This window comes from Lytechinus variegatus, chromosome 1 (assembly GCF_018143015.1).
Source record: "Lytechinus variegatus isolate NC3 chromosome 1, Lvar_3.0, whole genome shotgun sequence".
Taxonomy (NCBI): Eukaryota; Metazoa; Echinodermata; class Echinoidea; order Temnopleuroida; family Toxopneustidae; genus Lytechinus; species Lytechinus variegatus.
The window spans coordinates 95,280,584-95,294,736 of NC_054740.1; the positions used below are offsets into that span (position 1 = coordinate 95,280,584).

Here is a 14,153-nt window from a genome sequence, read left to right on the forward strand (position 1 = left end):
AAGCATATCGTTTGCCCCCCCCCCCAATTCCGTAAGTGCAAACAATTAGTGTATTTTTTCACAGAAATCAGAAAACTAATCAAACACAATATAACATTCAGTTTAAAATCATGAATTCTCTCCGCGCGTGAAATGATTCCATGCATCATTGCAACTTTTGTGAAAGGTCAAGTCCACTCCGGAAAAGTGTTGATTTGAATCAATAGAGAAAAATCAGACAAGCATATAACATTTTATCCTGCTTTCTTCTGTTTAAAAAATGTATCATAATACCGACCAGAGACAGAGAAAATTATTTATTTAAAAGAATATTTCCTGTAGTTTGTTAGGAATCTTTTGTCATCAATCTGCAAGAAATATCAACAAGAAACCCGGGATGACAGCCAAACATAACTAATGTTATCCTGCATGCTGCACCAAAGTGGCTGGATACGCGTACTCATCCTTCATGCCTGTACCGAGTGTCAATATGAACGAAGGAATTCACGCACTGGAGTAACGAGTCAAAAATTTCGTGGGGGGGCAGACATGGTGTAGGGTAGGTAACAAAATATTACTGAAAAGATATTTTTCATGTTACATTTAACATAGCAATACTAATTCAAACATTCACCCTTTTCCCTATAATTTTTCTTTCTAATTCTACTTTTGAGTGCGTACAGGTAATAATTATGTTTAATCATGTTAATTGACATGGACCATTATATTCATACTTTGTACGTGCATAAGTTTTGTTGTAGCGCCTGTAAATTTATATAAACTATTTTTATTATTATCATTATTAGTATTATCATAATTTTTATTGTTACTTTTATTGTTATTAATCTTATTATTATTACTTTCATTATTATCATCCATTATTGAAGGTAAATATTTTTTTCTGTTTTGATCACCCTATCATTTTACATAATGTTCCTGTTGCAAGAAAATAATGTGACTGAATGCTGCTGCTTTGCTGCATGGGGTTGATAATGTTGTAGGGAGTTGCATGGACCTTCTTTCTTTTCTTTTCCTTTCTCTTTTTCGAAGTTTCCTTTTCCGTCTTCTACTTATTCTCCTTCTGATTAACTATGTGAATAGAAATAATTCTTTATACTCACAATGCTGTGTACACAAATCCTCATGTGTGGCCTTTCGCGTGCACCTGTTTTCCTTTTGAGTCCACTCCGAGCACCGTTTGCCCTCTCTGGGATGCGGTGTAAGGTTAATACGGCGTCTCATCAGGCGTCTAATCCTGCAAATTAAGAGAAAGAAAATAATGATGAATTAATATCGTAGAATATATCGTTTATGTCTCGTCTTTCCCACTGTCGTATGATCCTTTAAGAAAGCCATGATTGGCCCTTCGTATCTGATCGCGATTTTTTTTTTCAGCTATTCAAACATTTTCTATACGAGATTATCGCGACTGATCTTATATGAACTGATAGTGATACGATCTGATAATATGAGATGATACTATCTGATATGACTTGATACGATTAAAAAGACAGTTAAGTTGCACACTACGTTTTAACTAAAACTTATTTTAGATTTTCTTGTGAAATCAATAGAAATTTATGTTGCAATGAATTTCCATGCAACTCTTGATTCGTTCCTATTTTGTAGGTTGATGGTAGTCATATCGTACTTTGGTACAGAACTCATTTTTTACATCACGGCGAGGAATCTGGGCAAGGAATACCTATCTCCTGATTATCCAAACGTAAACACTTACCGCTTAAAATTATTTCAAATAATTTGGGAGAAGAAATTATATTAGGGTTTTAACTTTTTGTCCAAGACGATATTTCGATTTGTATTGTCAATTGAAAAGCCCGGATTGAAAAGTGAGTTAGAAATATGAAGAGCCTAATTGCAAAAGGCGTTACACTCATTTTTCATCAAATTTCTTTTTCCCCCCGTCTTACTGTATAGATTTTCATAGCTCTATAAGCTAAATCAAAGAAAAGTTGAAATTACCATGTGAAAAAAAGGCAAAGAAAAGTCACATTTTTTCAAAATGGGTTATCCATTTCAGTTTGTTTGGAAAGGGGTTAGATCCACAAATGTTATTTCTGGGGAAAAATACAAAACGACAGGCAGAATTCCTTTATACCCCATCTTATGTTCACATGGTATGGTATATCATGACAATTTGCATAAGAATATTGGGAGAATGGTCTAAGATGGATCTAACCCCTTTTGCAAGCGAACTCTTTTGAAGAGCTCATTTGCAAATCCATTTTTCATAAAAAAAAATTATATTCATGGTATAGATTTTTAGTCGCTCTGATGATAAAAAAGAAAGCTGAAATTCCCATTAAAACGTGGATAAAAAAGGCAAAGAAAAATTACCTTTTGAATAAAAAAAAATAATAATGATTAAATCCTTTTCAGTTTGCTTGCAAAAGTGGCAAGATCCACAATTTTATCTATTTAAATAAAATATATAAAAAATATCTCTGCATTAATTTTACTTGCGTTGCAACGAAAGTCATCAGAGAAGCAAGTGTCGAGTATGACGAGGATACATATCTTACTACACAGATAATGCGAGTGCCCAGAGCGAGCTGAAATTCTTTATATTCTGACGTAAAAGCTTGATATTCTATAAGCATTTTTGATACCAATGATTAAGATGGGTATCTAAAAGAACAATAGATGCGAGCGCGAAACGAGAGCTGAAAATTTTGATTTTCGATCTGAAAAAAAATACAATTAATGGACGTTTTTAATAAAGAACAAAATATATATCCAACAAACGATTATTGCAAATCGAAACGTAATTCTTTTGCGGTTTAGAACTGAAAACGAGACATTCTATTCACCTAGTTCAGGGCCGTCACCAGCTTTTTTCTAGGGGGGGTGCTTTTTATGAAAAAAAAAACACAAAAACACAAAACACAACGTATTAACTCAATTTCATGCAGTTATATAGCCCGCCGGCCAGATCTTTTTCAAAAGAGCCCTCAAGTATCCCTACCCCCCCTCCGGTTGTTGTTTTTTTTATATTAATTTTTTTTATTTTTATTTTTTTTTGGTTCTGAAGGGGGGTGCGTTCGCACCCTCCGCACCCTCGCACCCCCCCTGCGCCTGCCAGTAGTTAATCATGAAAAGAATAGTTTTGCTGCAGAAATTATGCGAGTGCGAAGCACGAGCTGAAAATTTTTATATTTCAATCTGAAAAGCGGACATTTTGAGCGCGATTTAAAATAAAATACGAGTTGTGAATCTAAATCTCGTTAGCTGATTTCTGTGTAACATAACAATCTTATTTTATTTTGTACACATGCCGAATTATTGGGGAACGATGTTTGCCCCCCTCCCATATTTTCATTGGCGGGGCGATCACCCCCCTCCCCGGCACTTACTCTACTTTTTCGAAAACTCCACATGGTGTACCATCAACCACATCCGCTATTGGAATGTAATTGTTTTCTCCTTAATAATGTTACATAATGTACATTATGAACTGCCGTAGTTTGTTAATTCATGATTATTTACAAATGAATATTTCATGGAATTTGATATTCATCATTTCCTAGATATGGTCACATTTTCCCCAGAAAATATGTAAAGAAAAAAAAAATGAAGGGGTCATCCAAAAGTGCTTCCCAGCCATACAACACATGCCAAAAGGAAACACATAAATCGAGTAATGTTTTAAATTTTCAGAAAAGTATAAAATTGTTAGACAATAATTAAGCAGGTCATATTTCTTTTTCCTCCAGTTACAAAATATGAAACGTTTTGCCTATGCATGGATAATCAGGGACTGACTATCTCTAATGCTGAGGTCAGAAATGATTTGCATAAAATGGGGATTTAATTGCTTATCGACGTCTGCCACGTCAGAACAGTATGACATTTTGAATTTGAAAAGACATTCATTAGAATGTATGTTGTTTCTTTTGTTATGATTCTTCTGCTTAATACACTCCTTGAAACTTATGATAATTGTACATAAATAAGTATTTCTGAAAGGATAATGCATGAAAAATGTAATTTCTGGTATTTTGAGTCAATATAAGCGTATTACGTAATTTAATTGATCAGAGACAAAAATACACATTTTGCGCGTAGATTTTACAGGTTCTCATAAACTCTGAGTATAGTCTTTCGTAGTGAATTCTATGTTTAATTCTCAAGAAATTTATTTTTGAATTCTCTTAGAAACGCAACTTTTATACTCCATTTTTACACAAAGTCCTTACGGGGTTCAAACCCCCTCCCACGCTCGATCGATTCGGTACCTCACGCTGTCAAATATATTGTGCTCCCTTCGGGATTTTGCCCCCCCCCCAAAAAAAAAAAAACTGAAAGTGTTCCGGCGCGCCTGTTGCTGTTCACACGAGTAACAAAAATAAATCGTTCAAAGGGGGCGTTTTATTCAGTTTTGGATTTTCTAAGAAAATAAATAGGGTGGTTTTGAAAAAAACTTTTTAATTTCGGGGTCAAAAGTATTTAACATTTTAGGGTGTTTTTCCCCCCGTTTTTCTTTCAAGACTATAGATCTAGGGTCAATAACCAAATGGGTTTATGGTACAATTTTCCCCAATCTTTTTTCTCAGAGTTATACTCTGGCGACAACTTGTTTAGGGGGCCAAAATGTGTAAATAACGCCCGCGAAAAATGTGTTATATAGGGGTTATTTTGCACACACAGAAAAACTCGTTTACTATATACATGTATAGTAGGGGTTGTTTGAAAATAATTTGGTCATGCATGTGTACAGCGATACATCTGACTGACCCCCCCCCCCCCCCCCCCCGGGCCGCAGACTTCTGGTAACGATCTAAAAAAAGTTTGAACAGAATCCGATAACATAACAACCCAAGTGTTTTTATGTATAAATTAAAAAAAAAAGTTCCAAACAGCTCTGAAAAATAAAAGTGCAATTGCTGAGAAATTAGCGAAGCATGGAAAATGTAGAGTATATTTCCAAGCAATGTTTGTATGTCTTTTGTATTACTTATCATCAGAATAATCGATTTTCAGCTATCATTTCATTGAAAAATGAGCTAATTCCAATAAACCAGATCGAGATGTATGAAAATATGGTGGTAAATTAAATCTCAAATTATCATTAGAGAATACAGCGCATTATAGACACAAACTGCGTGCATTTGAGCGCACACGCCGTGTAAAGAGTGATATTGGACAGATACAATCGATTCTCTATTTTTTTCTTGTTCACAAACAAAACGCTCGGTATAGTGATTGCGATATTCTGAAAAAACCTGCTTTTTACCATAAGTCGAATCGCGATTGGAATCTCGTTTAAAAGTGAGATTATTCTGCCCAAACGCAAATGAAATAGATTTCCTAAGCGCGATTAATCAATATTCGAATATCACTTTTCTATTGTGTGTAAACCTATGGCTCCCCTAATATCCTGTTAAATCCATATCCTCAGTCATATATGTTTAAGGATTTATATTAAAAAGTAGATCATGCATGTCAAATCGAAGGAATACAAGGGTGTATACTTACTGTGTGTCGTCATATGGCTTTAAATGGGTTGGGCACAATCCGCTGAGATGTTTCGTCGTTCGCTTGCACCGCCTCCCTATACGGAAAGATAGACAATAACAGATTTTTAAAGATGAGGTTTGGCACAGTTCTTTTTTAATTTTCTTCTGAAAGGTTTTCCAAATATTGACTTGGTGAACTACAAGAGCAACTTGGAGCTTACTTAACCTGTATTTTGTCAGAAGGGTGCAGGGGCGGAGGAACAGGTGTGGGACAGGTAGACACTTGTTGCCCCCAGAATTCCTCGTAGGAAAAATGCCTTTTTTCAAAATGCAAAATTATCCTTTTTCATAATGAAATACCTTTTTTAAAGTAAGACATAGGTTCTTAGGTTAGAAAACACTCACTTCAGTTATTAAGTCAGTTGCACATTCTGATTTTGGTCACAGAAATGCTTAGAATGTCCAGTTTTCATGTGGGAATACAATTTCTTGGCTCGCATCAATTATTATTTATTTGTATTCATTTTTGTTCTTGGATATTAAAAATGCTTAGACCTGTCCAGTTTTCTAGGTTGGAATATTACAATTTTCCAGCTAGCGATCGCACTATTCGATTGATGAGATATGTATCCCATTAATGCAGTCCTTATCATGCCCGGGATCGGGTCCCTTTTTCGTCAGTATATTAAGAATTGTTTGCCCTGGCCTAGGCAAGTGACATACTACATACCGGAACGATTACTGTTCTCTACGTGGAAGGCTTGCGAAAAAAAAATACATTAGGGTTCGTCAAGCGTGAGCATATCATAATGTTGTTCAAAGTTCTGCATAATCTTGCCCGGATTAAATAAAAAAAAAATATCAATTACTTTTAAATCTTATTACTCTCTTCGTATACTTCTACACTAACCAGTCTTCCAAAACCAAAAACGAATAGTTGTTAAAGGACATTTCTATATAAGGAGACTTCATTACCATCCCATCCCATGCTATCAATCTTTCTTTAACGATACATTCCATTATTATGAAACATTAGAAGTTATATTTATGAATCTTGATTATTTGTTTCATTACACATTATTTTGTCCCAAGTTTGCTCGGTTGATTATTGTTTTGCGTTTTATGTTTTGTTTCAGTTTTCAATATTACATCTTTAACTAATTTTCTTTTTGATTGGTATCCCCTGGAAGAACAGTGATATTTCTAAAATATCACAGAAATGGGCTATCCTCCAATATAAATATTTCATCGATTTTCATGTATTTTATTTAATATTGTAAATAATAAACAAACCTCCGGTAGTTTTATCCAGACATCTTATGCCAACGTCATCGTACTCCCTAGCGGGTCTTACTCTTGCTACTGGCATCTACATCAAAGAATAAACAAAGGAAAACAATCTACCGCTTATTTTTAACGAAAATGCATCTCTATAATCATGTTTTTGCGAACCAAAAGAAAGAATATCGGGAATAATCAACGTTATAAAGTAAAGTGTTTGTGATAAGGCAAGAAAATAGTAACACAAAGGACAGAAAAAAATAAATCTTCACCCCGTGTGAAGTGTTAAAGTTAAAGCTTTTAATCAAATTTCAAGTATGATTATATATATATGTATATATATATATATATATACATATAAAAACACACACACACAGTTGAAGCCCAACGTTTACATACACCAAAGGAATTCTGTGAAATTTGTCAATTTGTTCACTTGCCGAACATCGTAAAATTTACTATATCTCCACAATATAAATATTACTATGACAATTTTTTATTATCAAATGAAAGAGCGTATATCAAGTTCTTTTAGATTGGGATGCCGTTTGGATTTCTTACTAGCAATTCCTTTTATTTTAGCACTAAAGCCAAATTATGAAATTTGTTTATTCAACATAGAAAATATTAACAGGAAAAATTGATTAATGGAGTAGTCCCGAAGTTTGTGTTTAAATAAAGTCTAAATTTAAAGGTAATAAAAAATAATCATTTTTGTTTGCCTTGTGATGGCAGTATTATTGATTGAGTTGTATGATAAAACCTCTGTATGTAATTACTTATTGAAAGGGCTATAATGTATGCAGCTCTTGTAGGTTCTTTTGTTGTAGGTTCTAGGTTCTAGTAACAGGTGGAATAAACACTTATAGCATTCCAAGACCAGCCCGAAGTCTATTCATTACAGTGCACCTAATTGCTGTGCACAGAGAGAGCTCGATCACTTTCATTTTGATACTCTTTGAGAGAGGTTGTGTTCTGAGGGGCAAGTTAGAAATGACCCTAAGTTTATTGATTTTGGAGTTTTCCTACCCACAGTGTTGGTGAGTCTATTTTATACTTTATCAGTATATTTCAGCTTAAAAAAGAGAAATATTAGATTTTTCAATCTAAAAGGGTATTTTGGTCTGAAATTCTGATCCAGATTTTGTTGTAATAATTCTATCAATCAGAAGCATGTTTTCTGTAATAATACGCGTCATTCTATACGTCATCGGTCTTCAAGGTCATCGGACATAAGCGGATCCAGGGGGCCGGAGGGCCCCCCTCCCTATTGGCGGAGCAAAAAAAGGGGGGGGGGGAAGAAAAAAAAATAAGGGGAAAGAAAGGAGGAAAAATAAGAGGAAGACGAGTGAATAAAAAAGTAAGGGAAAGACTTTGAAAATTATTTTTGAAAAAATTTCATGTCACTATATTAAATTTTCGCTCGCGCTTCACGCTCGTGTTGCTTGTTCGATGAGATACATATCATGCTCAATAGGCTGATATGTAGCTTAAAATATCAAGTTAATATACCAAACATATTTCAGCTCGGACATCGAGCTTTCATTATTTTGTTTGATTTACCAATTGATTTTTTAAGTGCTCTGTATAGGTCTGTTCTAAGGTGTGAATATCAACATTGTGCAGCTTGCGCTGTATATTGGATTTTCTAATTAGGCCTTAATATTGTCTGGGAGTAGTATAAGATTCTCAAAATATTCCTTTTCAGGTGTCTGTTTGTAAAAAAAACTAAAAGCCTATGCGCTAGCGCTAAGCGCTCGCTTTGAGATTATTTATGTAGCCGGTAAACCTAGATATTAATTCTATAACAATACTTAAAATCCGGCATTTATGACATTTTATAAAAAGAAAAATTGGCTCGCGGTTTGTGCGCTCACACTATTTGTTAAAATATATCAAACCCATGAATCATATTCATGATTACAAACGTGCTTAAAATATCAAGATTTTAGGCCTCAGTGTCACAAATTTCCACACTCATTAGGCTTATTAGATTAACAAATATATTTGTTATGGATTCCTATAAAATCAAATTGCCCCCTTTTTTTAAAAGGAATATCGACAAGTTTATATCGCACTTAGGAAGAGGAATAGGAAGATAGTCATCATTTTCATATGATGACAAAATGTGCTTAGGCCTAGAATGTCCCGATTCTAGGTCAAAATGATAATGAAATATCAGCTCGCGCTTTGCACTCGCATTTCAACAATTTCACGTGCCTGACACCATGTGGTTGCTGATTTCACTCCATTGAACTATATGTAGTTAACAATAAGTTTTATGTGCCTTGGATCCATTGCTAGTATTATACATACCAAATTTTATGAACCTAGGTTAAGTTAAACTGAAGTTATCGCGTTTACAAGGAAAAGTTAACGGACGGACGGACAGACGGACGGACACCGAGCGTGATACCATAATACGTCCCGTCAAGACGGGCGTATAAAAAGCGTATGCTTGGGGTATGTGAGGTTATTTATGTGATTTGGGGTTGATAGGTGATATCTTTAGGTAAACAAAAACCCTGGTCTGATCCTTACAAGATTAAAGTATATTTCAGGTGGAATTTTCTTTGAAGAAAACAGTAATATTTGTGCCAAACGTATTCTATTATATTTTCAAACATCGTTTCATAAAAATAAATGTCAAATCTATGATTTATATTACATTTTCTATCATGATATGTCAACGCTAAAAAAAGTATAGTCTGAAATGTTTGTTTTAAGAAGTGACTGGCACAAATATGAAATGTTTTGGTCAAGTTTTTATTTTCAATTTGTCTAAAATATGAAGATATTTCGGGAAAATAATAACTAAAATATTTTTCAGCTCTTGATGACAAAGCAATGTGATGAAGGGGCATGACCTACTCATTTGTTTGATATCAAATCCGTCATGATAGCACGAATATTCTATAAGATACAGACAATTTTATGATGTTTGAAAGCACCAACTTTTCTTTTAATTTCCTGGATGTATGTAAACTTCTGGCCTCAGCTGTATATATGTACTACTACTGCTACTACTACTACTACTTATGATAATGATAACAATACTGCTCTTATAACCACGACTTTTCTTATTCTACGTTTATATTTCTTTATACTTCTTATTTGCATCTTATCATGACTGGGACTGAGTGGTAAACGTAAGATTGTTGGAGGAAATAAACAATTTTTTATAGGATTAAGTGAACATTTCTATTAAAATTGTCAAAATAAAGTTAATATAAATTGTTATGGGTTAAAGAAAACATGCCTATATACTGAGAGATTGGAATATAATTATTTGTTGAGTCCATTTTGAAAGCTCATGCATGGTCAACGGCGCCAACATGTTAATAGCAATAACAGAGGACAAATGTTTTGCTTCTAATTTCTGAGGCATTCTATTTTTGCTTGATTTCTTATGTTTAGGTGTTTCAACTTTATTTTTCTCTTAAGATTCCTGCTACTATTGCTACCATACTACTACTACTTATGATAATGATCATAATTATGCCAGTGGCGTACCGTGGGTCACGGCATGGGGGGGGGGGCACCAGCAAAAAATTTGAGTCACTGCGCGAAGCCGCTCAGTTGCCAAGTATACTAACCTAATAAAGATATTTTAATGACATGCAGTGCCATTAACGGATATGTATCTCACTGATGAAATAATGCGAGCGCGAAGCGCGAGCTTAAATCTTTTTATATTAAGACCTAAAAAGGGACATTATTAGCAATTTTTTTATAATCATGTTGCGTACCTGTCTCGCTAAACAAACAATGGGAGCGCAAAGCGCGAGCTGAAAATTTGTGCATATATTGACCCACAAACAGGGACATTTCAAGGACTATATTGTAGGATTCCATTAAGAGTATAAATATCTCAGCATAGTCATCTGCCATCCTTTGCTGATTTTGTTAGAAATACATACGCATCTCGCTAATCAAATACTGCAAGCGCGAAGCGCGAAATGAATTTTTAAAAAAAATATTCAGATCAGAAAAATTGACAATTTGAGGACTTAGTTTAGGAATTCATGAAGAGCAGACATCTCACCAATCAACTAATGCGAACATTAGCACGGACATGAATTGTTTTATATAAAGACCTTAAAATAGGGCAATCACTTAAGTAGTCATGAAAAACAAGCCAATGTAACTTCATAAAACAATAACTCGAAGAGCGAGGAAATATATTTGGTGTATATTGATTTGAAAACGGGAGATTTTAGTACAACAGGATTATATATCTTGTTAAACAGTCTATGCGAGCACCAGGAACAATGAAGACATAGGTCCTGAACAAACAATGTATCATAAAGTTACGAAAAATGCTTCTTATGTAATATAACATAATATATTATGATATTACAATGAACAATAATTTCTTCTTTCCCCACTACGTTAATCTTCCTTTCTTCTTCTTTTTCTCCTTTTCCCTCTTTTTTGCCAGCCGATGGGGGGGGGGCGTGCCCCCCATGCCCCCCGTAGTTACGCCAGTGAATACTGCTATTTTAACTATGACCTTTTTATTCTTTGTTTAACTTTCTTTAGGCCTATACTTCTTATTTGTATTTTCTTTTCATGACTGTAAATGATAATAAACGTAAGATTGTTGAAGTAAAAAAAAAACTTATTACAACATTCACGTAAAACATTTCAACTTACTCTGTATAAGTCTCGCACAAAAACGTCCTGAAATAGAACATATAAAAAACAATGAATGAGGTGGTAAATGCAATTACAATTAGGTGAACACCATACTCGCATACACTTAACGTAGGTAATGAATTTGTTTTCCATTCAGTAATAACAGTGAAAATTTCTATCAAAATTGTCAAAATAAAGTAAATATAAATTGTTATGTATCATTCACGGTGAAAAAACATACCCATTTTATATACTGAGAGATTGAAAATATGTATTTGCTGAGAGTCCATTTTGAAAGGTCAACGGCAATAACAAAGAGGACAAATGTTTTGCCTCTAATTTGGGGGCATTCTATTTTTGCTTGATTTCATATGTTTAGGTGTTTCAACTTTATTTTTCTCTAAAGATTCCTGTTACTACTGCTACTATACTTCTACTTATGATAATAATACTGCTATGTTAACCATGACATCTTTATTCTTCGTTTAACTTTCTTTATACTTTTTATTTGTATTTTCTTTTCATGACTGTAAATGATAGGTAATAAACGTAAGATTGTTGATGGAAATTAAAACTTAATTACAACATTCACGTTAAACATTTCAACTTACTTGTGATAAAGCTCCGAAAATGAATCGAACGTGAACTGAAATAGAACATATAAAAAACAATGAATTATCTGGCATCAAAATTTAACTTTAGTCTGGGAGAGGATAGGTGGTAAATGCAATTACAATTAGGTAAACACCATACTCGCATGCACTTAACGTAGGCAATGAACTTGTTTTCCATTCAGTAATAAAGGTGAAAATTTCTGTCAAAATTGTCAAAATAAAGTAAATATAAATTGTTATGTATCATTCACGGTGAAAAAACACACCCATTTTATATACTGAGCGATTGAAAATATGTATTTGCTGAGAGTCCATTTTGAAAGGTCAACGGCAATAACAAAGAGGACAAATGTTTTGCCTCTAATTTTGGGGCATTCTATTTTTGCTTGATTTCATATGTTTAGGTGTTTCAACTTTATTTTTCTCTAAAGATTCCTGTTACTACTGCTACTATACTTCTACTTATGATAATGATAATAATACTGCTATGTTAACCATGACATCTTTATTCTTCGTTTAACTTTATACTTTTTATTTGTATTTTCTTTTCATGACTGTAAATGATAGGTAATAAACGTAAGATTGTTGAAGGAAATTAAAACTTAATTACAACATTCACGTAAAACATTTCAACTTACTTGTGATAAAGCTCCGAAAATAAATCGAACGTGAACTGAAATAGAACCTATAAAAAAAACAATGAATTATCTGGCATCAAAATTTAACTTTAGTCTGGGAGAGGATAGGTGGTAAATGCAATTACAATTAGGTAAACACCATACTCGCATGCACTTAACGTAGGCAATGAACTTGTTTTCCATTCAGTAATAAAGGTGAAAATTTCTGTCAAAATTGTCAAAATAAAGTAAATGTAAATTGTTATGTATCATTCACGGTGGAAAAACACACCCATTTTATATACTGAGAGATTGAAAATATTTATTTGCTGAGAGTCCATTTTGAAAGGTCAACGGCAATGACAGAGGACAAATGATTTGCCTCTGATTTTTGGATATTCTATTTTTGCTTGATTTCATATGTTTAGGTGTTTCAACTTTATCTTTCTCTAAAGATTCCTGCTACTACTGCTACTATACTTCTACTTATGATAATGACAATAATACTGCTATGTTAACCATGATATCTTTATTCTTCGTTTAACTTCCTTTATACTTTTATTTGTATTTTCTTTTCATGACTGTAAATGATAGGTAATAAACGTAAGATTGTTGAAGGAAATTAAAACTTAATTACAACATTCACGTAAAACATTTCAACTTACTTGTGATAAAGCTCCGAAAATGAATCGAACGTGAACTGAAATAGAACATATAAAAGACAATGAATTATCTGGCATCAAAATTTAACTTTAGTCTGGGAGAGGATAGGTGGTAAATGCAATTACAATTAGGTAAACACCATACTCGCATGCACTTAACGTAGGCAATGAACTTGTTTTCCATTCAGTAATAAAGGTGAAAATTTCTGTCAAAATTGTCAAAATAAAGTAAATGTAAATTGTTAAGTATCATTCACGGTGGAAAAACACACCCATTTTATATACTGAGAGATTGAAAATATTTATTTGCTGAGAGTCCATTTTGAAAGGTCAACGGCAATAACAGAGGACAAATGATTTGCCTCTGATTTTTGGATATTCTATTTTTGCTTGATTTCATATGTTTAGGTGTTTCAACTTTATCTTTCTCTAAAGATTCCTGCTACTACTGCTACTATACTTCTACTTATGATAATGATAATAATACTGCTATGTTAACCATGATATCTTTATTCTTCGTTTAACTTTCTTTATACTTTTTATTTGTATTTTCTTTTCATGACTGTAAATGATAGGTAATAAACATAAGATTGTTGAAGGAAATTAAAACTTAATTACAACATTCACGTAAAACATTTCAACTTACTTGTGATAAAGCTCCGAAAATAATCGAACGTGAACTGAAATAGAACCTATAAAAAAAAGCAATGAATTATCTGGCATCAAAATTTAACTTTAGTCTGGGAGAGGATAGGTGGTAAATGCAATTACAATAAGGTGAACACCATACTCGCATACATATACGTAGGCAATGAGCTTGTTTTCCATTCAGTAATAACAGTGAAAATTTCTATTGTCAAAATAAAGGGATATACCGTTATACAT

The 14,153-nt window shown here is 33.4% G+C and overlaps 1 protein-coding gene across 1 annotated transcript; it reads right to left on the reverse strand.

Annotated features, from left to right (window-relative positions):
• Positions 1-399: 399 nt before the first annotated feature.
• Positions 400-13,948, reverse strand: LOC121405688. Its single transcript, XM_041596592.1, has 9 exons — positions 13,915-13,948; positions 13,272-13,306; positions 12,628-12,674; positions 11,987-12,021; positions 11,394-11,420; positions 6,750-6,825; positions 5,476-5,551; positions 1,101-1,234; positions 400-452 (listed from the first exon to the last, which is right to left on the reverse strand). The coding sequence occupies exons 6-9, from the start codon at positions 6,823-6,825 to the stop codon at positions 400-402; spliced, it is 339 nt and encodes a 112-aa protein (XP_041452526.1). The 5' UTR covers positions 11,394-11,420; positions 11,987-12,021; positions 12,628-12,674; positions 13,272-13,306; positions 13,915-13,948.
• Positions 13,949-14,153: the final 205 nt, after the last annotated feature.